We start from the raw sequence: 27,036 nt of genomic DNA, 5'->3' as shown, positions 1-27,036 counted from the left end.
AGGCCATCTATCTGCCGGCACTGGCTTGGCCAGGGCCCAGCAGGTGCACTTCAAGGCACCTTTCTTCACAGCCTCTTGACAATGAGCAGCCACCCTGAGCCCTAAATGAGGGAGCCGTGGCTCCCTCCTCAGAGTTCCTCAGAACAAACAACAACCTCAAGTTTACAAGCCACAAAGGTTTTGTAAGAGAAAACCAAGAGTAGAAGGAAGCATTCATTAGCCAAAGAAGCTGAAGATCTCACACGAGGCCAGAGTTGGCTGATGGGACTCTGAGGCCTGCAGCCGAGGAGGGGGGTCGGGACAGGGTCCCAGCAGGACAGGACATAGAAGGAATCAGCTGACAGAGAGCCGGGCCCTAGCAAAAGGGAGACCGGTTTGGTGAACAAAGTAGTTCTGTCTGTCACTCATGAGTTAGAACTCACTGGGGAAAATTTTTCTTTTGATACTTGCCAACTGTTCTGTCTGTAGCTAGGAAAAGGAGTGAAAATGGCCAGAGACCAAAAAGAAAAACATATTTGGCTGAATGATACTAAACTGCCAACATTCCCCCGTTTTGACCTAGCACACCACAGTTTTAGGTGGTTCATCTCAACACATCTTCAATCCCCCATGTATTTTGCTTCTGTCTCTAAAACAACCACCTGACCAGTGAGAAAAACAGAATGCTCACCAAGAAGGAGACAATCCAAAGAGGACGAGCAGGCAACCTCCCAAGTCACAACGATGCGAATAAGCCCTGTGCCTTCATCCAGCTCTGATGGGAGTCAGAACAGGGTAAGCCCCTCACACACACCTTCCTGAATCTGCCCCACAGCCCAGGGGGCAGAGGGCATCGTTCCTGTTGTGCTCCACGCAGCCAAGGCCCTGCCCGAGGTCACACAGGGAACAGGGGGCTGGAACTGGGACTCAAGAGTGTGAAGCTGACGCCATACCCCCTGGCACTGCTCCAAGTCTCCGCTTCCTTCTCTCTCCAGTGGGGCTGACTCTGTGTTCCACCAGTACAGCAGTGCACAGTTTCCCATGCTTAACACTGCTGGAATCCCGGTGCTTCTTACAATTGCTGTAAACCTATGCTGGTTTAACTGGGCGCTGGGTTTTGGGGTTTTTAGTATTATATAAAAGAATAGTGTCTTCCAGAGGATGGAGTCTCAGAGCCGATGAAACAATACCTAACCCCTAGGCTAACCCCTGGGGCTGCTGAGAGGTGCCACCTGGCAGCTGAGAGGAAGGACCGGCAGGTCTCTGTGCTGAGTAGGACACAGCTGAGCCAGGCCTCTTCAGTCAGATGTAGAACTGTGTGCAGGACTGTGTTACTAGAGCTGGAAAACGGCAGGATGCTCGTGCAGACCCCCTGCTCTAGAAGCAGGAGTGTCTCTGGATGGGCTGTCAGCAAGCTGGAGCCCTGGCTGCCTCCAGGCAGGGGAAGTGGGAATCTCAATCCCACCGCCCTCTTGTAACCTACCCCCTCCTCCCACATTACAGATGAGGGCTCTGAGGCACAGATTCAAACACAAAATCCCAGTAAATCACAGCAGTTGCTCCAGGCCTGGCAGCTGGAATCACAAAGACCTTCCCACAGGGCTGAGGGTCAGGGCAATTCTTGCTGAGCTCAGTGGTATGCTAAACTGAGTGGCAACTGAGAACGAAGCTCAAGGGCCCCCCTTTACCACAAAAAGGCTCCTGAAGTGGCCTACCCCTCGCGAGACCCCGTTTCATGAGACACCCACATTCGTACATGTGGACATAACCACCGGGGCTTGGCACACTGCCTTCCCTCCCTTCCAGGCACAGACTCTCCCAAGTCCAGGCAGTCTGCTGACCCCACAGCTCAGGTGTGTCTGCCCGGGAGGGAAAGCACTTCTGTTTGCCATAAGTGATGTGCCCCCAGCACCTGGCCAGGTCCTCAGTAGGTGTGTGGGGAAGGGATCAAGGGGGTGGCACAAGTCCGCTCCAACGTGGGGCCAGGCTGGCCTCTTCCGCCTGAGCCATTGTCTCAGGCTGGTGTTGCTCAGCTGGCTTTGCCCCATGTCCCCTTTGGAACGAGTCACAGCCTACATAACCAACTCCTACGTTAATCTCCCTGTTTTTTCCCCCAAAAGGAGACAACATTCTGTGATCCAAAAATCCACTGCTGTCAAGTCGATTCCAACTCCTAGTGACCCTATAGGACAGAGTAGAGCTGCCCCACAGGGCTTCCAAGGAACAGCTGGTGGATTCAAACTGCCAACCTTTTGGTTAGCAGCTGAGCTCTTAACCACTGCGCCACCAGGTCTCCACACATTCTGTGATATGCTTTATCAAATTATATTTGTCCTCTTAGAAATTTAAAAGTGCCAACTTGGGGGCTCAGAGAAATCACAGAGCTCCTGAAAGATATGATGAATATATTAGGAGGAAAAATAGGCAATGAAGTGATGTAATATATATAAATAATGAGGGATTGTGGCGTGAAAAAACCTAAGATGCATAGTGTGATGTCATGTTTATAAAGAGAGGGCAGGAAGAACACCACACACAGCTCATCAACAGAGGCCTGAATAAAATGATGGCTCGTCCACACCTGGAAACACCTGAAGAAGCTCAGAGGGCTACTCTGGAGAGCCTTTTCCGAAGGCCATGGGCACGGTGACCAGGAGCAGGGCTCCGGAGGCACACGGGTTGAGGCTCAAATACCACTCTGCTGCACGGGCAGGCTTGCTGGCCCTGTAGACCGGGGCCACAAAGACGCTGGGGAGCAGCTGTGGGCAAAGCACTGAGCACAGGGTCTGGCACAAAGTGCTGAAGTCAAGGGAGCTGTTAACGACACTGGGGTGGGGGGCTGCCAGGACCTCTCCCATCCAGCCTATTCAAGCTACCAAATGACACGGAGCCATGGCCCACCCCCCAGGACACAGGAGGAGGCTGGTAAGGGCTAACTGGGGCTCTCTTGCCGCCTGATGAGTCCCCAGTCCTGTTCCAACTGGACCGAGGTTGCAAGGTTGCAGCACTCAGCTTCCAGAGGAAAAGCAAGGGCCTGTATCCAGGACACTCCTCAAGGGTTTGCGACATGGTTGTCTGGGGCAGAGGGGAGCTCCCACCCGGGACTGAGGCTAGGGCTGAAGCACCTGCGCCCCCCTCAAAGGAGACCTCCCCACTGGGGACTCAACCTTCTTCACCTCCAAGACATGACAAGAAAAACAGCCGCACTGAGAAGCCAACTCCACAAACACCCCCTCATTTCATCCTCCTGAAGAACACTGGTGTGGAAACTGAGGCACAGGGAGGTGGAGTCACCTGCAGAGGACACAGCCAGGACACGGTGGAGCTGAGACATACGCCTGGGGACACTCTGCTCTTTCTTGGCCCCCCTCACCCCTACCCACCCTGCCCCTGTGCCAGCGGGGTGCTGAGGAAAGCTACAGCCTCAATTCCCAACTCCCGGATGAGGCCCAGGAGGATCAAGCAGGCGCGCTCTCTCAGGACGGGTCGTGGACCAAGGGATGCCATGCTCTGGAGCCCAGAAGCCAAGCAAAGATAGGTCTCCCTCAGAACTGCTGGCCTGGACCGCCGTTTAGGGAGGGTCTCCTTTATGACAACAATAACGCCTACCACTTAGAGGGGTCCCTGGGTGCCACAATGGTTAAACACTGGACTACTAACTGAAAGGCTGGCAGTTCAAGCCCACCTGGAGGTGCCTCGGTTCTGCTTCCAAAAGGTCAGTCTTGAAAACCCTATGGAGCAGTACTACTCCGCACACATGGCGTCGCCAGGAGTCAGAAATCAACTCAACAGCCTCGAACAACCACCACCACTTCCAGAGTGCTCACCACGTGCCAGACTCTGTTGTAAGCACTTTCTGTAATGTAACTCCTTCAGTCCACCCAACAACCCGACGAAGCAGGTACTGGTCTTCAAACGAGGAGGCTGAGGTACAGAGAAGCAGAGAGCTGCCCAGTTACTCAGCCAGTAAGCAGAGGCCCAGGGATATGAACCTAAGCGTCCTTCCCACACCCCCAAAACATTCTCCCATCAGGGTGCTTTCAGGGACCTTCCCATCCCTCACTTGGGCTCCGGGGCAGGGGGAAGGCGTGAGGGAGGGACACTTGCCCGAACACCACCAGGCAGGGCACTGAGCAACAGCCAGCACAGGCTGTGGCCGGGAGCGTGGGCCTCAGCTCCACTGCACAGCAGCCGTGTGCCGCTGGGCACCCAACTCATTGGGCCCACTGGTCTCCCATGTAAACCAGGGGTCACAAAAGTGGTCGAGAGCACAGAGTCTGGGCATGAATCCTAGCTCTGCACCTTCCTGGTGGGCAACACTGGGCCAGCTATCTGACTCCCTGGGCCTCGGCTGGCCCATACTTAAGCGGGGACTACAGGGTCAGATGAGGGTGAGATAAGGAACCTGGATTCCAACTGTTCGTTTCAGTTCAAGCCCCCGCTGAGAACTTATATTTCCCCTCCCAGACACATGAATTGGAACCTACACTGAAAGATCCCCAGGTGATTCTCATGTATGATAAATTGTAGAACCACTGCTTTACTAGTGGGGCCCTGGCAACTCAGTGGTTAAGTGCTCGGCTGCTAACCAAAAGGTCAGGGTGGTCTGAACCCATCGGCCGTGGGAGCAAGATGTGGCAGTCTGCTTCTACAATGATTACAGCCTTGGAAACCCTGTGTGGCAGTTCTACTCTGTCCCATAGGTCGCTATGAGTCGGAATCGACTCCATGGCAAAGGGTCTGGTTTGGGCTCTACCATCGGAGCCCTGGTGGCTCGGTGGTTAAGAGCTCGGCTGCTAACCAAAAGGTCGGCGATCTGAATCCACCAGCCACTCCTTGGAACCCTATGGGGCAGTTCTACTCAGTCCGTCCTACAGGATCACTGTGAGCCAGAATCAACTCGACCACTACTGATTCAGTGGGTCTCAGAATTGGTACCTAAGCAGCAGCATTAGCAATGCCTGGGAACTTGTTAGAAATACAAATTCTCAGCAGGGCTTCAAACCAGCTGGAAGCCCTGAAATAAAGCACTAAGAGCAAGGCCTGGCAGAGAGAAAGCACCTAAAACAGTTGTGGGAATTCACTCACTCATCCATCCAGTCACCCATCCATCCATTCATGCAGCAAATATGTACTGAGCACCTTCTGTGTGCCAGCCCAGTTGTGGGCGCTGGAGGATGCAGGAGGGAACAAGCCCAACAGGGCCACTGCCTAAAGGAGAAGACAGATGTGTAGAAGTACACAGGCAGGGACAGGAGAGGAAACCCCTCCTTGAGGGTGGTCAAAGAAGGCCTCTCTGAGAGGGGGCATTTCAGCCAGGACATGAAGGATGTCACTGGAATATGAGGCACCCCCATATTCCACAATCGTGGCATGTATCTGTGAAATAAATAACCGGTGGGAAGGCACCAGTGTGCAGAGTGCTGGGAGGGGCGGCGTGGTGGAGGCCCTGGGCCAGAGGGAGCCTGCAGCCAGCAGAGGAGTGGAGAGATGAGTGCAGGGAGGAAGGCAGGCCCAGACCACACCAGGTGCTACGTGTTACTATGTGCAGATCCAAGTCTCAATCCTTGACATCACAGAAGGATTTTATGGGGGGATGGGAGGATCCCATTTCTGTTGTGAGTCGGTGGCTGCTGGGTGAGGCACAGAGTGGGGGTAGCGAGAGAGCGCACAGGACAGCGTGAGGGCCAACAGAGTCCTCGTGCCTGGAGGGAGCAACGGCACCCACAAGCACGCTTCCCGACGACCCCACGAGCAGGCCCAGCCTAGCACTTTCACGACAAGCCGGGGCACTGAGACCCACTGAGGAAGCAGCAGTCTGACTCCAGGGCCCGGGCCCACCCTGGGTGCACCACTGAGAGGGCTGCACGAGCCCCAGAGGGACGCGTGGTGAGCAGAGGTGCCACTCTGCCCTCAGTGCATAAGCCTGCCCCCCTTGCAGCTCCAGGAACCACCAGCAGGTGGCCAGGCCTGAGGGCGGATAGAGGACCCCTCTCCCTAAGCATCCCCTGCTCCGGTCCAGAGCCGATGGTATCTGGGGTTCCTCCCTGCTCAGATATCCTCCTAAGTTGCCTGACTCTGGCCCAGCCCCTCCTGGTGGGGAAAATCCAGGCCCTTCAGATATTCTTCTTTGTTTTATTCTACCATTCTCTGTGCCTCAGTTTACCATCATTATCCCTGTTTTACAGATGAGGAACTAAGAAAAAAACAGGTGAGGAACTACTTCCTAAATATGTTCAAAGAATAAAATGAGTTCATATACATAAAGTACTTAGAGCAGGGCCTGGCTCACCAAAGAATTACTTGTAATTACTCTTTTATTCATTCAACAAGCATCTACTGAATACCTATTTATATGCCAGGTGCAAATATTAAACGTCACGCCAGGTAGGTAGGTGCTATGAAGAAAAACAAAGCAGGGCCAGGGTGACAGAGTGCTGGGGGACAGGGCAGAACTCTGAGAAGGAGGCATTTGACCAGAGGCCTCAGGGAAGTTAAGGGTAAAGCCGGATTGATACCTGGGAGAAGAGGAACCCCAGGCAAAGGGAACGGCAAGTGCAAAGGCCCTGAGGTGGGAGTGTGCCTGCGTGTTTAAGGAACAGCAAGGAGACCAGCGCAGCTGAAGTGAAGCAACTAGTGGCGGGAAATGACTGTGGGAGGGGCCCTGGTCATGGAAGACTTTGTAGGGCATGGCATAGGCTTTGGCGTTTACTCTGAGTAGGACTACAAGACACTCAGAGTTTTGAGCAGCAAAATTACATGATAAGGTTTATGTTAAAATCCAGAATATTATAAAGAACTCCTAACAAAAAGACAAACAACCCAAAATGGGGGCAAAGAACTTGAATAGACATTTCAACAAAGGGAATACACACTGGCCAACAAGCACATGAAAAGATGCTCAACACCATTACCCATTAAACCGAAACAACCATTGCTAGCGAATCAATTCCGATTCACAGTGACCCTACAGGACAGACTAGAATTGCCCCACAGGGTTTCCAAGGAGCGGCTGGTGGATTCGAACTGCTGACCTTTTGGTTAACAGCTGAGCTCTTAACCACTGTGCCACCAGAGCCCCCCATTAGCCATTCGGGATATGCAAATCAGAACCGCAATGAGCTACACCACTTCACCCCCACTTAGGATGGCTAAGATACAACAAAACAAAAATGAAAATAACAGATGCTGGCGATGATGTGGAGAAATTAGAACCCTCACCCATTGTGGATGGCAATGTAAAATGGCGCAGCCACTGTGGAGAAGAGTTCCCTGGTTCCTCAAAGGGGTGAGGAGAACTAACAGATGGCCTAACAATCTCAATCCTAGGTATATCCTCAAAAGAACTGAAAGCAGAAACACAAGCAGAAACCTGCACACTAGTGTTCATTGCAGCACTTTTCACAACAGCCAAACGGAAACAACCGAGATGTCCCTCAACAGATAAACGGATAAACAAAATGTGGTACATTACCCAGCCATAAAGAGAAATGAAATCCTGACACACGCTACAACACGAACGGACCTTGCAAACATGCTGTGCAAAATAAGTCTGTCACAAAAGGACAAATACTGTATGATCCCACTTATAAGAAAGAGGCAACTGGAACAGAGCCCAAAGCTTATTGGTGGTTACCACGGTGGGAGGGAGGAGGAAAGGGAGAGTCATTGCCCAGGGGCACTGAGTTTCCGCTCATGGTGGTGAAATAATTTGGAAAAGGACAGTGGTAATGATTGTACAACATGATGAATGTAATCAATGTCACTGAAATATACACATAAAAATGGTTGAATTGGCAAATATCTATTTTTTTAATTGTGCTTTAGGTGAAAGTTCACAGCTCAAATTAAATTCTCATACAAAAATTGGTAATATTTTTATGTGACACTAGCTGCAATCTCTATACTGTGACAGAACACTCCCCTTTCCACCCCAAGTTTCCCATGTCCATCCAATCAGCTCCTGTCCCTTTCTGCCTTCTCATCCTGCCTCCAGAACTAAGAAGTACACTCTTCATGGGTATTATTTTATGTTTTATAGTCCAGTCTAATCTTTGTCTGAAGAGCTGACTTCAGGAACGGTCTCAGCTCTGGGTTAACAGAGAGTCCAGGGGCCATGTCTTCTGGGGTTCCTTTAGTCTCAGTCAGACCATTAAGTCTGGTCTTTTTACTTGAATCTGAGTTCCGTACCACACTTTTCTCCTGTTCCGTCAGAGACTCTCTGTTCTGTTCCCTGTCAGAGCAACACTGGCAGTAGCCAGGCACCATCTAGTTCTTCTGATCCCAGGCTGATGGAGTCTCTGCTTTATGTGGGCCTTTTGTCTCTTGGTGAATTGGCAAATATCTCGTTACATATATTTTTACCACGCACACACACAAAAAAGAATCAACTCAATGGCAATGAACAACAAGCACCACATACACACACAAAAATTTACATTAAAAAGATCATACCAGCGGGATGCACTATTAAGTATTCTTGCCAAGACAAGGGACCAGCCAACTTTCTGTAAAGGGCCAGAGAGCAAATCTTTCAGGCTTTGTGGGCTACAGGCTATAGGTCCCTGATTCACCTCCACTATGGCAGGGTGAAAGCAGCCACAGACAATTCATAAATAAGTGGCCACGGCTGTGTCCCAAGAAAGCTTTGCAGAGACAGGAGGCCGTGGTTTGCCAAGCCTGCTCTAGACCTACCTTCCAGTTTCCAGGAAACACAAGCATAGAAGAACAAAGCAAACGGCACCAAGAGGCAGCACTGTGATGGACGCAGCCCGAATGCACAACATGCTACAACTAGTCTGGTCCCGTCAAAAAAAAAAAACAAAATAATGTTGTCGGGGGACAAAAAGACAAGGGGCTGAAGTAGAGTAAAACAGGCCAAAGAGAAGTCATGCACCATGAGTGAATCCTAACTGAAAAACGCCAGCTGGAAAAGCAACACTGTGGGGAGACTGAAGTATGGCACAGACATGGAGAGGCTATTAGTGAAGACATTATCATCATCGCAGGGGTGATGGCGGTATCAGGACCCTGTAGCAGAAAGTCCTGCTTCTAAGAGAAGCCTGCTGAAGTATTAAGGAGTAAAGCATCACAATGTATGAGGAGAAGTTCAAAAGATTCAGCAACAACGTAGCCCAGTGAGGCAAACACTGAACTGCTGAGTCTGGGTGCGGTGCATGTGGCTGTGTTCGTTCCATATACTGTTCTTTCAACATTTCTGAAACAACAAGCTGGTGGGGGTGGGGGATCCTCTCCACAGGGCAGAGGTGACAGGAAAGGGCAGGAGAGACCAGGAGCCAGGGCAGAGGGCGCTGACCACGTACCTTCCCTGCCCCACCCTCCGTGTCCCTCCCCCCTTCCCCACCTTCCCCCAGGCTCAAGAGAAGCCAGAGAGCTCAGGACCATGCAGGGGCGGTGAGGACAGTACTGGCCAGCCACGAGCAGAGTGGCTCCCTCTTGCTGGGTTTCTGGTTTACGTCTTGGCTGGGGGTTAAGGGCAGGAATCTGGGGTTTGATCTCTCAGGGGAGCCCTAGCAGGCTTTTCTCCTGGCAGCAAGTGCTAAGAAAAGGAGAAAGGGCTACCACCAATGACTGTCCTGACAGGGAACACAACAGAGAATCCCTGATGGAGCAGGAGAAAAGTGGGATGCAGACCTCAAATTCTCACAGAAAGACCAGACTTAATGGTCTCGCTGAGACTGGAGGGACCCCAGAGGTCATGGCCCCTGGACCCTGTTAGCCCAAAACTAAAACCATTCCCAAAGCCAACTCTTCAGACAAAGATTAGACTGGACTATAAGATACAAAAGGATACTGGTGAGTAGTGTGCTTCTTAGCTCAAGTAGACGAATGTGAGTAAGTGGGCAGCTCCTGTCTGGAGGTGAGATGAGAGGGCAGAGGGGGACAGGAGCTGGCTGAATGGACACGGAAAATATAGGGTAGAGAGAAGGAGTGTGCTGTCACATTGTAGGGAGAGCAACTAGGGCCACATAACAATGTGTGTTTAAGTTTTTGTATGAGAAGCTGACTTGAATTGTAAACGTTCACTTAAAGTACAATTTCTAAAAAAAGGAGAAAGGCAGGGGTAATGAAGGAATTTCTCCATACTGAGGAGTGTCTCTCGCCTACTAGAACACCCAGCTGGCACCCCACTGCTCCTTTTTCAAACTGTGTGCCAGGTCCTATGAATCAAGCTTCCTGTTTCTCACCCCCTATATCTTCTAATAACCCTGTGACAAACCCCAACTTTATTAACCACTTGCCAGGCCCTGCGGGGATTGCCTTTTGGAGTCCAAGGCCTTGCTGGGATCCCCAGCTCCAAGCTTCCCTGCTTGCCCTGCTCCTAGACCCCAGGCTCTTGAGTCTCTGGTGACAGGGAACCCTCTGTGGTCCCTGGAATGCACTCACTGTCTCATGCCTCCAGGCCTTTGCATATGCTAGTCCTTCTCCTGGGGGCATGCTCCCCTTCCTGTTGGTGGGGCCGATTCTTATTCCTTCTTCAAAACTCAGCCCAGTGCCAGGTCCTACACACCCGCCACCACCCGCTGCAGTCAAGGCAGCTCCGACTCACGGCGACCCTACATGTGTCAGAGCAGGACTGTGCTCCACAGGGTTTTCAGTGGCTGATTTTTCAGAAGTAGCTCACTAGGGCCTTCTTCTGAGGCACTTCTGGGTAGACTTGAACCGCCAACCTGTGGGTTAGCACCCGAGCGTGTGAACTACTTGCACCACCAAGGGACTCCCCTATACATACACCCAATCAGGTTTCAATTTGCTTTTAATGGTAGTCATGTTGTAGTGCCCAGTTTTCAACCAATACCTCAGGCCTGCCTGAGAGGGGACTGTTTCCCTTGGTGGGGCAAGCGTATTTTTAACCTTGGGAAGGTATGAAACAATAGAGTATAGACGTAGTAACACGTTTCGCAATATCATTTTGTATATGCTCTAAAATTCACTGTCCAAGATGGTAGTAGCCACCAGCCACATGTGGCAATTTAAATAATAAATAAAACAAAAAATTCTGTTCCTCAGTTGTAGGAGCCACATTGCAAATGCTCAGTCCTCACATATGGCCAGTGGCTACTGTACTGGATGGCACAGATACAGAACATCGCCACCAAAGCAGAAAGTTCTATCGGCTGGCATTGCTCTAGGGATCTCCAGAGAGTCAGCTGAAGCCTCGTCCAACAGACTTGCTAGAGGAATGTTTCTCAAAACATGGTCCAAAAGACAAAGCGGAGAAAAGAGCATTTGTCACTCATCACAAAGTGCTCAACTCCCTAATATGTAAAGAGCTTTTAGAAATAAATAAGAAAAAAAGACCACTACCCAGCAGAAAAATGGACAAATGATATGAACACGTAGTTCACAGAAAAGGATACTCAAAAAGCCCGTGCGATATGCGACGATGCTCAAACACACTAAGAAATAGAGAAAGGCAAGTTAAAACTTTCCCACCCATCACACTGATAAAATCCAAATGTCTAAAAACACAAAACTGTGAAAACTCTCTCAGATATTGCTGGTGAACATATAAACTAGCACAACCCCTAAAAGAAACCCGCAACTCATTGCTGTTGACTCAATTCTGACTCATAGTGACCCTACAGGACAGAGTAGAACTGCCCCATAGGGTTTCCAAGGCTGTAAATTTTTACAGAAGCAGACTGCCACATCTTTCTCCTGTGGAGAAGCTGGTGAGTTTAAACCACTAACCTTTCAGTTAGTAGTCGAGCACTTAACCACCATGCTACCAGAGCACCTTCCTAAAAGAAACATGTCAAAATTACAAACGCATTCCCACTTTGAAGAGTGGCATCTGGGGTCTTAAAATGCTAGCAGGCAGCCATCTAAGATGCATCAATTGGTCTCAACCCACCTGGATCAAAGGAGAATGAAGAACACCAAGGACACAAGGTGATTACGAGCCCAACAGACAGAAAGGGTCACATGAACCAGAGACTACATCATCCTGAAACCAGAAGAACTAGATGGTGCCCAGCTATAACCAATGACTGCCCTGACAGGGAACACAACAGAGAACCCCTGAGGGAGCAGGAGAGCAGTGGGATACAGACCCCAAATTCTCATAAAAAGACCACGCTTAATGGTCTGACTGAGACTAGAAGGACCCTGGTGGTCATGGCCCCCAGACCTTCTGTTGGCCCAGGACAGGAACCATTCCGGAAGCCAACTCTTCAGACATGGATTGGACTGGACATTAGGTTGGAGAGGGATGCTGGTGAGGAGTGAGCTTCTGGGATCAGGTGGACACTTGAGACTATGTTGGCATCTCCTGCCTGGAGGGGAGAGGAGAGGGTGGAGGGGGTTAGAAGCTGGTGAAATGGACACGAAAAGAGAGAGTGGAGGAAGAGAGGGGGCTGTCTCACTAGAGGGAGAGTAACTGGGAGTGTGCAGCAAGGTGTATATGGGTTTTTGTGTGAGAGACTGGCTTGATTTGTAAACTTTCACTTAAAGTACGATAAAAATTATTAAAAAAAAATTACAAATGCATATTCCCTGTGATCCAGCAATCTAGGAATTCACTGTACAGATTTCCTTGCACACACATAAAACAAGGTTAGAACAAGGAACTTAACTGTAGCACTGCTTGAAATGAACAAAGGGCTAGAAACAGCCCTGAGCTGCTGTCATCAAGCGGAGTCCAACTTGCAGAGACCCTGCAGGACAGAGTAGAACTGTCCCATAGGATTTCCAAGGCTGTAAATCTTTACAGAAGCAGACTGCCACTTCTTTCTCCTGCAGTATGGCTGGTGGGTTCGAACCACTAACTCAGTTGGCAGCTGAGCACTTTAACCACTGCACCACGAGGGCTCCTCAGAACTACCACATGACCTACCAATTCCACTCTGAGGAATACACACAAGAGACGTGAAAGCAGCAATGCAAACAGACACATGTATACCAATACTCTCTGCAGCATATTCATAATAGCCAAAAGGTAGATACAACTGAGGAGGGGAATAAACAACGTGGCCCACACGCACAACGGAACACCACTCAGCCGTAAAGAGAAATGAGGTCCTTATACACGCCACAACACGGAAGAACCTCCAAAACACCATGAGTGAAGTCGGTCAATCGCAAAAGGACAAATACTGTGTGACCCCACTTACGTGAACCATCTAGAAGAGGTAAACGTATAGAAACCACGGCGTACTAGTGCCTGAGGGGGCGGGGAAAGCAGAGTCACTGTTGACGAAGCAGCCACTTCCTGTTCATGGAAATGGAAAACTTGGCCGCAGATGCTGGCGGGGGTGGCGCAACACGACTGATGTACTTAGTGACACTGAACTTGACGTGTAAAACAAGGTTGAACTGGCAAATGTTATGTTATGTATATAGTTTCACAACAATAAAAAAACCTGCTAAATGAATTGTTAAAAAAAAAAGGAGCAGCTCTCAAAGCTCTAAAGCGGAAAGGTTCTCTGTGACAGACTGTTAAGTGCAAAAAACAAATCAGAATGATGTGCGTAAGCGCAAACTTTTGTGTGACAGAAAAAAGGGGGGAGGGGGCAAAAGCCTGCACAGAGAGACTCTGCTGGGACACAAGAACAGCAGCTAGCTCTGTGGGGGGACTGGACAGAGGGCAGAGGTGGGAATGAAGCTTTCCACCATAAACCTCCTTACACCGTATGATTTTTTACCTAGGTAAATATATATCTATCCCGATATTTTTCTCTTTTCTAAATTGAAAGGAGATCTCTGGGCCTGCCGCACAATCGACGGGGATGCCCATCACAAATGCAGCCCCCGGCCCTTGGCAGCACCCAGGCGGCCAGAGCCGGACGCTGGACCTGGAAGTCTGTATTGCTAACAAGCTCCACAGTGATTCTGAAGATGTGGAGTGGGGTCCTTAGACTAAGCACCCCAGCTCTTCTCAGTTTCAGCTGGGAGACACCTGAAAGAGGGCATGGACCGGAAACTCCTGTGCACGGTCCTGGGGGAATCTGTCCTCCTGCGCCCCTTCTCCTCCCACCAGGCCTCGCTGCTTTCAAAGGACAGCCCACAGGGGCCCCGGCTCACCGCTCATCTGGAGAGTCGACGTGGAAGGTCCTCTCAATGACGGTGGTCCACTGTAGGCAGCGTATGACAAAAGTGTTGGGCCGTGGCCTCTCCCTCTTCATCAGCTGGCATTCTGTGGGCAGAGGGAAGAGAGAGGCAGGGTGAGAGACAGCCCTGCCAGCCGGCAGCCCACATTCCACGAGCACCTCTTATGGGTCCAGACCTGTGCCAGATGATGTTGGGGACACTTTGGTGACCAGGACAGCCCCAGCCTGGCCCTCATGGGGCTCAAGGTACAGTGGGGAAGACAGGCCTGTCACCAGAGAGGGACTTTTCAGTTGTTAAGGCTATGATGAGGGAAAACCCAGAGGCATGTAGCGGCCCAGAGGTGGCACCCAACCCAGCCTGGGGGACAGGGAGGACCTCTCAGAGGAAGAGGTATACCTGAGCTGAGCCCTGAAGGAGAAAAGGAACTTCATTAGTCAGACAGACACCTGCAGGTGAGAGGGGCCTGACATACTCAGTGAATGGCTAATTATGCCGTGAATGTGAGGAGGAAGATGTGAGACAAGGCTGCAGAGGTGAGGGCCAGCCCAGGCAGAGATCTGGAGACCACAGTGCGGAATGTGGACTTTGTCCCAAGGGCAGCAGGGAGCTGTGGATGGCTTTTATGCAGTGGGGGCCACAAACGGATTTAGACAGATCTCTCTGGCTGCCCTGTAGATGCTGAAATGGGAAGCCAGGAGCCCAGGCAGGGACCCAGCAGGAGAGGATGGAGCTGGGCCAGCATGGGACCATGGGGAAGGGAAGGAAGGGAAGGAAGGGAAGGCAGACAGGCCACAGGGGAGGTCTCTGGTCTGGGAGCTGGGGGACAGGTAGGGCTGACCCTGAGATGAGACGGCATAGGACAAGGTTGGGGGAGAGGAGGAGAGATGAGAAGGCCAGTTTGGGACATGATGGGGCTAAGGGGCCCAGAGGATACCCCACCCAGGGAGAGACGTCCAGTGAGCTGCTTGGGACAGGTCAAGAGTTTAGGTGAGGAGCTGGGGCTGGTAAGAGATGTTGGGGTAACCAGTGCCAAGGGGACCACAGGGAGGACACCCTTACACAGGACAGAGAGGTGACTGGGCAGCCTTCTTGAGACAGCCATGATGGGGAGGCTGGGAAGCAGCAGGAGCAGGGACCTTGGTGGATGAAGGTGGTGGTCTGGGTTAAGGGAGTGGCGAGGAGAGAGGGGTGGCCTTTGAAGTGTGCTGAGGGCTTGGTGTCTGATAGGTTAAGCAGGAGAGGAGGGCAGCAGAAGGCGGGGAGTTGGGAGGCAGGACCATGATTCCAGGTCAGACCCTGGCTCTGCCACTTAGTAACTGTGGCCAATGACTCCGCCTTGCTGAGCCTCATGGCTGCCCATGTCAAATGAGGATAAAGTATCAGCTTCTTCAGTGGCACTGCTCTGAGACTAAGTGGTATAACCTGCGTGAAGGCTTAGACTGTGCCTGGTGCAGAGTAACTGCTCAGGAAGGAGGCTCTTGTTAATTATGATTATTTTCTCCCTTGCCAGGGCGGACGACAAGGGGAGCCCAGACAGGGCTGGGCACTGGGAGACGCCCAGGCGGAGGGCTGGGGGCCTGGGATGTCTCCATTGGGCTGGGTCCAGCCCAAGATCTTGTGAGGTCAATCCCGAGGTCAGCTCGAGTGGGAAGCAGAATCGTGAGCAGCTGGGCTGAGGGGCAGCAGGAAAAAGGCCGTGAGCAGGCCCAGAAGCCGGAGGCAGCTGCCACCAGCTAGAACCACAGGGGCCTGGATGACAGGAGCTGGAGCCACGGAGGACACGATGCCCAGGGCCGAGTGTGGGAAAACCCTGGCTTTCTCCCTTCTTCCTGCTCTCTATCACCCACCATCCAGGCCCAGCGACACCCAGGCCACGCAGGCCAGGGCAGGGCAGGAAATGAACCTGAGGGCAGACAGTTCCAGGACAGGACCCCAGCTCTCAAGAGTAGCCAAGTCCCATGTGCCCCCAAGACCTGCTGAGCGCCCAAACTTTGGCCCCTAGCCCTGAGACACACCTGCGACAGAGAAGTTGTTTAAGGGGGGTAGGGTCTGGTCGGGGGCCTCGGGCCTCTCCTTGTAGCCAATGAAGGAGCCGTCACTCTTCAGCAGGAAGTAGCGAGGCCTCCAGGTCTTGATGTATTCGCCTGAAACAAGGCAGGAGGGGAAAAAAAGGTCAAGGCAAGGCCAGGCTCACAAGAGGACCATGGTGGGAGGAGGGTGGACAACAGGGTGGGAAGGAGAGTGCCTCTCCCAGGGAACCCTCGAGGCAGCCCCTGCTGACGCAGGCTGGGGTGCTGGGCTGGGCCCAGTGATCCAGAGGTCATGCCTGGCAAGAAGGCGCCTGGTACAGGGCCCCAGGGCACCAGCAGCCTCGGCCTGTGGCCAGCAGCACGCCTTCCTTGCCAGCGCATGGCCTAGTCCTGGGGGAGGCCTAGGCTTCCGAACACACATGCCCTGTGGCCCTCTAAGTCTGAACCCCAGGGAGGGGGTGTGGTGAGGACGAGAGGCTTAAGAGATAGAAGGGGGGTGGGAAGCTGAAAGGCTCAGGCCAGAACTCAGACATTCTCAGTTCCTAACTGCCAAATCACAGCCCCAAGACTCACAGCAGGGCTGGTATACAGCAATGAAGCTGTGTGGGAGATCAAACGTCAAAACGCTTCTGGGCCAGGCTCTCCGGGTGCCCCCTTGGCCCTACCTGGGACCAGCAGGCCTCCAGGATTTGTTCCATTGGTTCTGACTAGATGGGAGCTGTGTCACTCTGACTATACATATGTACACACACACACACTACAAGGACCCACTCCTCACGGGGTGTTAAGGATTAAAATGAGATAGTGAAGCTACTGGTCTCTACCCATATGGAGCAAAAGAGAATGAAGGAAATCAAAGGCTCAAAGAAGAAACTAGTCCGCGGGACTAACGGCCCACATGAACCACAACTTCTTTTTTTTTATTATTAACTTTTATTGAGCTTCAAGTGAACGTTTACAAATCAAGTCAGACTGTCACACATAAGCTTATATACACCTTACTCCGTACTCCCACTTGCTCTCCCCCTAATGAGTCAGCCCTTCCAGTCTCTCCTTTCGTGACCATTTTGCCAGTTTCTAACCCTCTCTACCCTCCCATCCCCTCTCCAGACAGGAGATGCCAACACAGTCTCAAGTGTCCACCTGGTACAAGTAGCTCACTCTTCATCAGCATCTCTCTCCTACCCACTGTCCAGTCCCTTCCATTTCTGATGAGTTGTCTTCGGGAATGGTTTCTGTCCTGGGCCAACAGAAGGTTTGGGGACTATGACCGCCGGGATTCCTCTAGTCTCAGTCAGACCATTAAGTCTGGTCTTTTTAAGAGAATTTGAACCACAACTTCTTTTAACCTGAGCCCAGAAGAACTAGATGGTGCCCAGCAGCCACTGCCCACCGTTCTGACCAGGGAAACAAAAGAAGGTCCAGATAGAATGGAAGAAGAATGTAGAACAAAACTCTAGTTCCTAAAAAAGGTCAGACCTAGTGAATAGATAGGGACTAGAGGAAGCCCCAAACTATCACCCCAAGATACCTTTTGAACTTGGAATTGATGCTATTTCTGCCGGTCACCTTTCAGCCAAATAATAGACTGGCTTATGAAATGAACAATGTCACTTGTGAGTAATGTGCTCCCTTAAACAATGAACTATATGCGACCACAACAGTCAACATTCACCCAAAAGCAAAGAGGAGAAAGCAAGGACGGGGAGGGAAGGTAGATCGATAGAAACAGAACAAACAGAATGGAAATGAGAATGCTGACACATTGTAAAAATTGTAGCCAATGGAACAGAACAATGTGTAGCAAAAATGTTAAAGGGGAAAAGTTTTTAAAAAAATGAGATAGAGAAACTTGTGTCCACACAAAAACTTGTACAAAAATGTCCACAGCATTGTGGCTATTATTCCTAATAGCCAGAAGGTGGAAGCTACCCAAATATCCATCAACTGATGAATGGAAAATAAAATGTGGTATATCCATCCATACGATAGAATATTATTCAGCAACAAAAAGGAATGAAGTACTGATACAGGACACGACATGGATGAACCTTAATTTATAAATGAAAGAAGCCAGTCACAAAAGACCACATATTGTGTGATTCCATTTATGTGAAATGTCCAGAGAGGCAAATCTATAGAGACAGAGAGCAGACAGTGCTGGGGGAAGTAGGGAAACTGCGGGGTGTGACAGCTAAGGGGTACAGGGTTTCTTTATGGGGCAATGAAATGGTCACAACTCTGCGAAATAAAAACTACCGAAATGATATATTTTAAATGGGTGAAATGTATGATATGTGAATTATACCTCAACTGTTGCTGTTGTTAGGTGGCACTGAGTCAGTTCCGACTCATAGTGACCCCACGTGTGACAGAATGAAACACTGCCCGGTCCTTCACCATTCTCCACAATTGTTGCTATGTTTGAGCCCATTGTTGCAGCCACTGTGTCAATCCATCTCGTTCAAGGTCTTCCTCTTTTTCAATGACCCTCTAATTTACCAAGCATGATGTCCTTCTCCAAGGACTGGTTCCTCCTGATAACAGGTCCAAAGTACAAGACAAAGTCTCTCCATCCTTGCTTCTAAGGTGCATTCTGGCTGCACTTCTTCTAAGACAGATCTGTTTGTTCTTCTGACTGTCCATGATGTATTCAATGTTCTTTGCCACCACCGTAATTCAAATGCATCAATTCTTCTTTGGTCTTCCTTATTCACTGTCCAGCTTTCACATGCACATGAGGTGTCTGAAAATACCATGCCTTGGGTTGGGTGCACCTTAGTCCTACAAGTGACATCTTTGCTTTTTAGCACTTTAAAACGGGTCTTTCCAGCAGATTTGCTCAATGCAATATGGCATCTGATTTCTTGACTGCTGCTTCCATGGGCACTGATTACAGATTCAAGTAAGATGAAATCCTTCACAACTTCCACCTTTTCTCCATTTATCATGATGTTGCTCATTGGTCCAGTTGTGAGGATTTTTGTTTTCTTTATATTGAGGTATAATTCATACCGAAGGCTGTGGTCTTTAATCTTCACCAGTAAACGCTTCAAGTCCTCCTTGCGTTCAGCAAGCAAGGTTGTGTCATCTGTATGTTGCAGGCTGTTGCTCAGCCTGCCTCCAATCCTGATGCCCCGTTCTTCTTCATAGAGTCCAGCTTCTCAGATTATTTCCTCAGCATACAGACTGAATAGGTATGGTGAAAGGATACAACCCTGACACACACCTTTCCTGACTTTAAACCACGCAGTATCCCCTTGTTCTGTCCGAACAACTGCCTCTTGAGCTAAGTACAGATTCCTCATGAGCACAGTTAAGTGTTCTGGAATTCCCATTCTTCGCAACATTAGCCATAATTTGTTACGATCCACACAGTCAAATGTCTTTGCTTAGTCAGTAAAACACAGGTAAACATCGTTCTGATATTCTCTGCTTTCAGCCAAGATCCATCTGACATCAAGCAATGATGTCCCTGGTTCCACATCCTCTTCTGAATCTGGCCTGAATTTCTGGCAGTTCCCTGTCGATGTACTGCTACAACTGCTTTCTGAATTATCTTCAGCAAAGTACTTGCAGGTGATGTTAATGATATTGTTTGATAATTTCCACATACAGGTAGATCATCTTTCTTTGGAATAGGCACAAATATGGATCTCTTCCAGTTGCTTGGCCAGGGAGCTGTCTTCCAAATTTCTTGGCATAATGAGGGGGCATTTTCAGCTCTGCGTCCATTTGCTGAAACACCTCAATTGGTATTCCGTCATTTCCTGGGGCCTTGTTTTTCACCAATGCCTTCAGTGCACCTTGGACTTCTTCCTTTCGTACCTTCGGCTCTTGATCATATACTACCTCCTGAAATGGTTGAATATTGACCTATTCTTTTTGATATAATGACTCTGTGTATTCCTTCCATCTTCTTTTGATGCTTCCTGCGTCATTCAATATTTTGCCCACAGAATTCTTCAAAATTGCAACTTGAGGCTTGAATTTTTTCTTCAGTTCTTTCAGTTTGAGAAATATCAACTGTGTTCTTCCCTTTTGGTTTTCTATCCCCAGGTCTTTGCACATGTCATTATAATACTTTGTCTTCTGGAGCTGCCCTTTGAAATCTTCTGTTCAGCTCTTTTACTTCATCATTTCTTCCATTCGTTTTAGCTACAACTCTACGTTCAAGAGCAAGTTTCCGAGTCTCTTCTGACATCTGTTTTGGTATTTTCTTTTTTTCCTATCTTTATAATAACCTTTTGCTTCCTTCATGTATGATTTCCTTGATGTCATCCCACAACTTGTCTGGTCTTTGGTCATCATTGCTTACTGAGTCAAGTCTATTCTTGAGATGCTCTCTAAATTCAGGTGGGATATACTCAAGGTTCTACTTTGGCTCTCGTGGATTTATTTTAATTTTTTTCTACTTCAATGTGAACTTGCATATGAGCAACTGATGGTCTGTTCTGTAGTTGGCCCCTGGCCTTACCGTGAATGATGATACTGAGCTTTTCCATCGTCTCTCTCCACAGACACAGTCAATTTAGTTCCTATGTATCTCAATAAAGTGGTTAAAAAAAATGAGATGGCAAAACAAGCAGAATGGAAATATTGAGAATGTTTACAAATTGTGAAGAATGTAACCATTGTCACTGAACAATTCGTGTGGAAATTGTTGAATGGTTACCTAAACTGCTATGTAAACCTTCAACAAAAACATAATAAAATATTATTAAAAAAAAGAGAGAGAGAGAGATGGCAACCATGAGGCAGCCAGGACAGGGCCCAGCCTATCACCGGTTTCCAATAATGTTCTTTATCACTGGTCCACTGTGCAAGCAAAGAGTGTGCCAGACCCTTGACTCACATGGTACCTGGGGAGGCAGGATGGCAGCAGGGGCTCTGAGCTGTATTTGCTGTGTGACCTCCAGGAAGTCACTTCCCTTCTCTGAGCCCTAGTTTCCTCTTAAGGGGGTATCTACTAATTGGTATTAATTGATGATGATGATACAGTGTTACTTTGTATGTGCCAGGCACTAAGTGTCTTACATATCTTAACTTATTAGAGTCTTTCAAATGTAAATACTGAAGATTTCATTCATATAAAGTTCAAAAAACTAGCAAATCACCTATGAAGTTAGGAGGGGCATGGGAGACTTCTGGGGGCTGTCTTATTCCACATCTTGATCTGGTGCTGGCTTAATGGGGGTGAACTTATGATACTGGCACTTGTCTGTATGTGTTCTATCAACAACAAGCTAGGAACAAAAAGAAACCCAGAAGAGAAAAACATCCTCTCAACAGTCTTAAGAGACAGATACTATCATTGCACCCATTTGACAAATGAGGAAACTGAGGCACGGAGCAGTTCCATCACTTGCCCAAGGCTCACAGTTCTGAACAGGGAGAGCTGGAACTAGGACCCAGGTCTGCTCTGAGTCCAGAGCCACTCTCTGGGCCACCAGCTGTCTGCCTCTAAATTGGCAGATAGGGCCAGGCAGGGACTGGGCACAGGACGTGGGTTCCACTAAAGGTCATGTAGGAAACGGCCTGGCGCATGGCGTGGGTGGCCCCAGTTAGTCCTGCTCTGGCTATGCCTGTTCCTTCAGCAGAAGCAGCATGTGGGCTGGGCCTCGAGAACACGGGTTCAAGAGTCAAAGGGCCTGAGTTCAAGCCTCAGCTCTGCCCTCAGCTGGCTGAAACCCTGGACAGACATGTCATCCTCCCTGCTGAGCCTTGGTTTCCTGGGGTAAAACGGTACCCGCCTTGCAGGGCGTCAGAGAATTCAACCAAGTCAGGCTGGCCTAAAGGACAGCCCAGTGACCAGCAGAGAGCGGGCACTTGGAAACAGGAGCTGCAATTATAACCATGGAAGGGGGCTGGCACAGGTGCCCAAACCACTGCAGTCAGCAGGGCCTGCTTCACCTCACCCACTTCTGCCAGCTGCTGCTCAGGATGCCCACACGCCGTTGCGTATGGTGCAAACCAAAGGAGCTGTATCCAGGCTAGGCCCCCGCAGCAGACAGGGGAGGCTGTGGCTCACACATCTGGCCCTTTGTAACACGAATGGAGACAGTGAAGCTCTAAGAGGGGCCAAGACCCACCCCACAGCAGCACCTGAGCCTAGACTAGAGACAAACTCCCTACCTCACAGCGCTCGTGCTGGCCCCTGGCTCCTGGTGACCCAGCCTAGTGAGCCGAGTGTCTCAGGAAACTCAGGCTGCAGGACTGGAAGCTGAGAACCTTCCGCACACCCTAACATCACCCACCTACACAATCCTATTCACTCATTCCACAAACATTTACTGAGTGCCGACTGGGTGCCAGGCACTTTCCTAAGCACTGGGGTTACAATGGTGAACAAGCCAGCAAAGCCCCCACCCTCATGAAGCCGACAATGGAAGAGGCCTGCATCATTAACCCATTTTGCAGATGTGAAACCAAATACCAGGCTCTGAGAGGTGATGAAGCATGCTCATGGTCACACCAAGAGGAAGTGGCAGAGCCCAGGGTTGGAACCCTGACATCTGTCGAGGTTGAGAGAGCTCCATCAACAGCCCCAAATTCAGGGCTCAGTCTGGGGGCCTAAGGCCAGCCTGAGCCTGGAATGCCACGCCTGCCTGGCAAGGGCAGAAGGAATGGGGCCCCTCCGCTCAGTCTGACAGGGAGACCTGGGCCCAGGGAGTCATCTCCACCCCTCTGTCACTGCTTGGGGTCTGCGGGGTGGGACAGGGCAGGAGGGAGGACAATTCCCAGGTTCCTGCAGGGCCTCCTTGGCCCTCTCCAACCCGCCCAGGGCTCATTGGCCGTGGCCTTGGCCACATGCTCTCTCCCACTTAGCCATGTACCTTGCTCACTCAGATCATTCTCAGCAAAGCCCTCCCTGACACCCTACTTCTCAGAGTGGCCCCTGCCTCGGACTCCTGCCTGACTGAGCTCCATAGCTCCTCACCAGCACCCTTGTCCACACGAGCTCTCTCTGCCCTCCCCACTAGAACACAAGAGCAACACAAGGACAGGGTGCTTGCCTGTTTGGTTCACTGCTGTGTCCCTGGGGCCTAGGACAGTGCCTGGAACACAGGAGGCACTCAATAAATGTTTGCTGAATGAGTGACTGGCACAAAGAGCAGATACCACTGGGCCTGGCACCCTTCCCCGCCAGAACGCTGTCTCCTTCACTCCTTGGGACCCAGGACAAAGCCGACTCTCAGCCCAGGCTACTGCTATCAGCTGGCTGGTGTCCCATGGCAGGTCAGAGGTTCTGGGGACAGACAGCCCTGGGGGTTTGAATCTCTTCCCTATAAATGACTTCATTTCTTCGGGCCTCAGTTTCCTCATCTGTACAATCAGAAAACACCACACCCTGGCTGACAACATTCCAGGGCTTTCCACTATACAGAGAGTCAAGGCCAAGGACCTTTTGGGGCCTGCAGGGCCACACCGTCCCTCCACCTCCACTCCTCCCTCGTTCGCTCTGCTTCAGCCACACTGGCCAACTCACTGTTCCTAGAATACACCAGACACACTCCTGCCTCAGGGCCTTTGTCCTTGCTGTCCCCTCCCCCTGGGACAGCCCTGCCCGGCCCTGTCTGGCTCACTCCCTTACCTGCTCCAGGCCTCTATTCAATGTCACCCCACCCCCCCCACCCTCCCATCTCTCTCTAGCCCCTTCTTCTTCACATAGTTCCTATCTTTCCTCTCAGCGCTTATCACCACCTGACATTATATGTCTACTTATTTACCTATCTAACGGTTCATGCCCCCTGCCCCCTCACTGAATGTACACTCCACGAGGGCACCATCGTATTCTCAGAGCCTCGGAGGGCCAGCACACCACATATGCTCACTGTGTAGCTTTAGTTAAGTAACTTCCCCTCTCTGAGCCTCACTTCTTTATCTATAAAATGGGGCTATGAGTGATCACTAACGCAAAAGCAGAGCCTGAGGCCTGGCCTGTAGGTTCACACCGGGTGTCCAGGTACTTGCCCCAGGCAGAGCCGCAGCTTCCCTGCTGAGACCTCTGAAAGGTTCCATGAAATGGGCTTGCAGGTAGCTACTGCCCCGGGGGCAGGCATACGTTGTGGAATGCTGGTGAAGCCCCTACACTTCTGCTTCTCAGGGCACCAGCTGCCAAAAGGAGAGCCGGGGCTGGGGGGAGACAGGCGAGCCTGTGGGCAAAAGCAGCCCCTTACCACGCTTCTGGAGCCAGCCTTCTTTGATGACAGACACCTCGTTCATGGTGGCAGCGTGACACGCTGGCACCTAGCTCAGGGCACCTCGAGGCAGCACGACATGCAGGAGGCGTTGTGCACAGAGAAGAATCTGCAAGACAAGAGGGGAGCCCGTCAGTCAGAGTACGCAGGACTCCGCCCCAGCCCCTTCCCTCAGGACATCCTTGCTCCGGCTGCTTTTCTGTGCTCTGCACAGGGTGGAGCCATGAGGGTGGGGGAGAGCCCTGCCCTCAGGGGCCCCAGTCTGTGGGGAAGATGGACGGACATGACCCTGCTCTCAGGGCCCCAGTCTGAGGGGAGCAGAGCTCCCTGGGGTCTGCACAGGCCAGCCCCTGCACTCAGAACACCCATGCTGAGGGGAGGCGCCCCCTCCACCCCCCTTACGTCTGACTGGGCGATGTCAAGGTGGCTTCGGCTCTGCCCCCTGCGTCACTCCCGTGCCCCAGCGCTGAGGTAACCCAGGATGAATCAGACAGCCCTGGGCACCCGAGGGAGGTGCTCAAAGCCACCAACATGTCCCTACCGCCCTCCTCCCCACCCTGCTCCCAAAGCACACACACTCTCTCTCTCTCTTTCTCACTCTTTTCTAGGCCACGGAGCCACCAGTCTGCCACCTTCAGCAAACCAAGTGCCCTCCCCCATGCCATGTCACTCCCTGAACCACAGTTCCCTCCTTGCCCCCACCAGGTGACTGAGGACAGACAGGCCTCAGATGCGCCAGGATCGGGAACAAGAAAGCCACCTACTGCGTCTGCATCTGTCTGGGGCCTAGGAGCCAGTCCTGGGGGCTCGACCAAGGCCCTGGTCCCTTCCCCAAAACCTCTGCTTCCGTCCTCGGGGACCAGCAGCCGACAGACTGACAGACGCCAAGGCCACTGCTTCTTGTCAGGTTTCCAGAGTGGAGGAGAGAAGGGCACCAGGCAATTGCCAGCTGGGCCCCCACCTGGAGCCGCGGGCCTGGACAGGGGCCACAGAGCCTGTTATGGATTGAAGTGTGTTCCCCAAAAATATACACGATGAATCCTAGCCTCTGTGCCTGTGGTTATAAACCCATTTGGGACTGGGCTGTCTTTGTCACGTGAATGAGGCAGGATTAGTGCAAAGTGTATCTTGAGTCAATCTCTTTTGAGATACTAGTGAGATTAAAAGCAAGCAGAGCAGAGACGCTGGAAAGGAGATGCAAGCCATGTGAAGATCACCCAGGAGCAGAAGCTCAGACAGGAAAAGGACCTTCCTCCAGAGCCGACAGAGAAAGCCTTCCCCTAGAGTCGGCACCCTGAATTTGGACTTCTAGCCTCCTAAACTGTGAGAAAATACATTTCTGCTCGTTAAAGCCACCCACTTGTGGTATACCTGTTATAACAGCACTAGATAACTAAGACTGAGCCCCCAGGGCCTTTCACCTGCCCAGCCTGGGGTGATTTGCAGACAGCAGGTCAGGAGCTACCTCGGCCCCTGAGAAGGAGCAGCTGGCTCCAGGGACACCGTGGGCATCAGCTTTTTCTCGTGCCCCAGGGGAGCTCATGGGCCGGACACGCTACTGCCTGGCATGTGACAGTGGCAGGCTGCCCGGGCGGGCAGAGGGAAGGGAGGTGAGTGGGAGGAAGTGGGTGGGAAGACAAGACAGACTGTGTTGGGAAGTAACCAGGGTGAGAAATCACGACGGGACTCCGAGTGACGACAAAGGAGAGGACCTGGGGCTGGGGCTCCCTCCTCCCCTGGGCATGACTGGCACCCTGATGGGCTCACTCTGTGCCCCAATTAGAACCCTCGACCATAAATAGCCCATCTGTTTCTCTCTCTCTACTGTGACCTCTTTCCATCCTGCCCCTCCTCCTCAGGCCTGACTCACCCCCACCTCCTCCTGTACACTCCCCCCCCGCCCACTCTCACTCCCTCCAACCTGTCCGATTGGGTGGCTAGAGGGACCCTCAAGTCTGGCCCCGCCTTCACTGCTCAAAAACCTCCCATAACTCACCACCATCTGCAGTGAAAAAACGCAAGATCCTCAGCTTGGATTCCAGGCCCTTCAGGGGCTGGCTCTGCTGGCTTTCTCCAGCAACCTCCCGCCTGTTCACCCTGCGCACCTCCCACCCTGCGCAGCCCATCAGGCCCTGTGGCCTGTCCACTGGACTGCCTGAAACCCCACCCCTCCCTGGACTCCCAGACTCTGCTCTCCATCCCTCTAATCTGTACTCCATGGAAATGTGGCCCTGTCCTGCCTGTTCAAGACCCTTCCATGGCTCCCCAGTGCCCTGGCAACACAAGACCGAGTCTTCCCCACCGCAAAGGAGGCCCTGCGTGAGCCCAGATCACACGCTGAGTGGCACAGCACCTGGCTCCCAGAACCCCACACCCTGGCCATCCTCTCTCCAGCCTTGGCTCCCCCCACCCCACTCTCTATTTCAGCCTGTGCCACTCAGCCCCTTCCCTCTGGCCTCTGCCACCTGCACCTTCTGTGGTTCTTCTCCCTCCTCCTGGGGTCTCTGGTGAACCAGCCACCTCCTCCAGGAAGCCTTCCTGACTCAGGGTAGGGTGCTCTCTGCGCACCCCTGCTCAGGACGATTCTCCCCACTGTAACCTTCCAACACAGATCCAACGGGCCAACACGACGGCTGGGCATCTGCTGAGTACACAAGGAATGAGCCCACATCTCCCCTACAGATGCCCGGCCTGGGACCAGATGCAGCCACGGAAACACGTCCAGTCTATTCACGCCACCAATCTTTCCAGAG

General features: G+C 51.4%; 1 protein-coding gene across 4 annotated transcripts in view; it reads right to left on the bottom strand.

Moving 5' to 3' along the window:
• Nucleotides 1-27,036, bottom strand: part of AKT2 (AKT serine/threonine kinase 2) — a 58,056-nt gene that overhangs the window by 11,212 nt on the left and 19,808 nt on the right. For all 4 annotated transcript variants that reach the window (XM_049900488.1, XM_049900491.1, XM_049900492.1 and 1 more), the window contains exons 2-4: nucleotides 24,263-24,392; nucleotides 16,068-16,196; nucleotides 14,026-14,137 (exon numbers count right to left, since the gene is read on the bottom strand). In XM_049900488.1, coding sequence (XP_049756445.1) covers nucleotides 14,026-14,137; nucleotides 16,068-16,196; nucleotides 24,263-24,308 — 287 coding nt within the window. In that variant the 5' untranslated portion in view covers nucleotides 24,309-24,392. The remainder of the gene's footprint in view (nucleotides 1-14,025; nucleotides 14,138-16,067; nucleotides 16,197-24,262; nucleotides 24,393-27,036) is intronic.

This window comes from Elephas maximus, chromosome 11 (assembly GCF_024166365.1).
Source record: "Elephas maximus indicus isolate mEleMax1 chromosome 11, mEleMax1 primary haplotype, whole genome shotgun sequence".
NCBI classification, from domain to species: Eukaryota; Metazoa; Chordata; class Mammalia; order Proboscidea; family Elephantidae; genus Elephas; species Elephas maximus.
The sequence above is the reverse complement of the archived record's forward strand: the minus strand, read 5'-3'. Positions and strand labels throughout refer to the sequence as shown.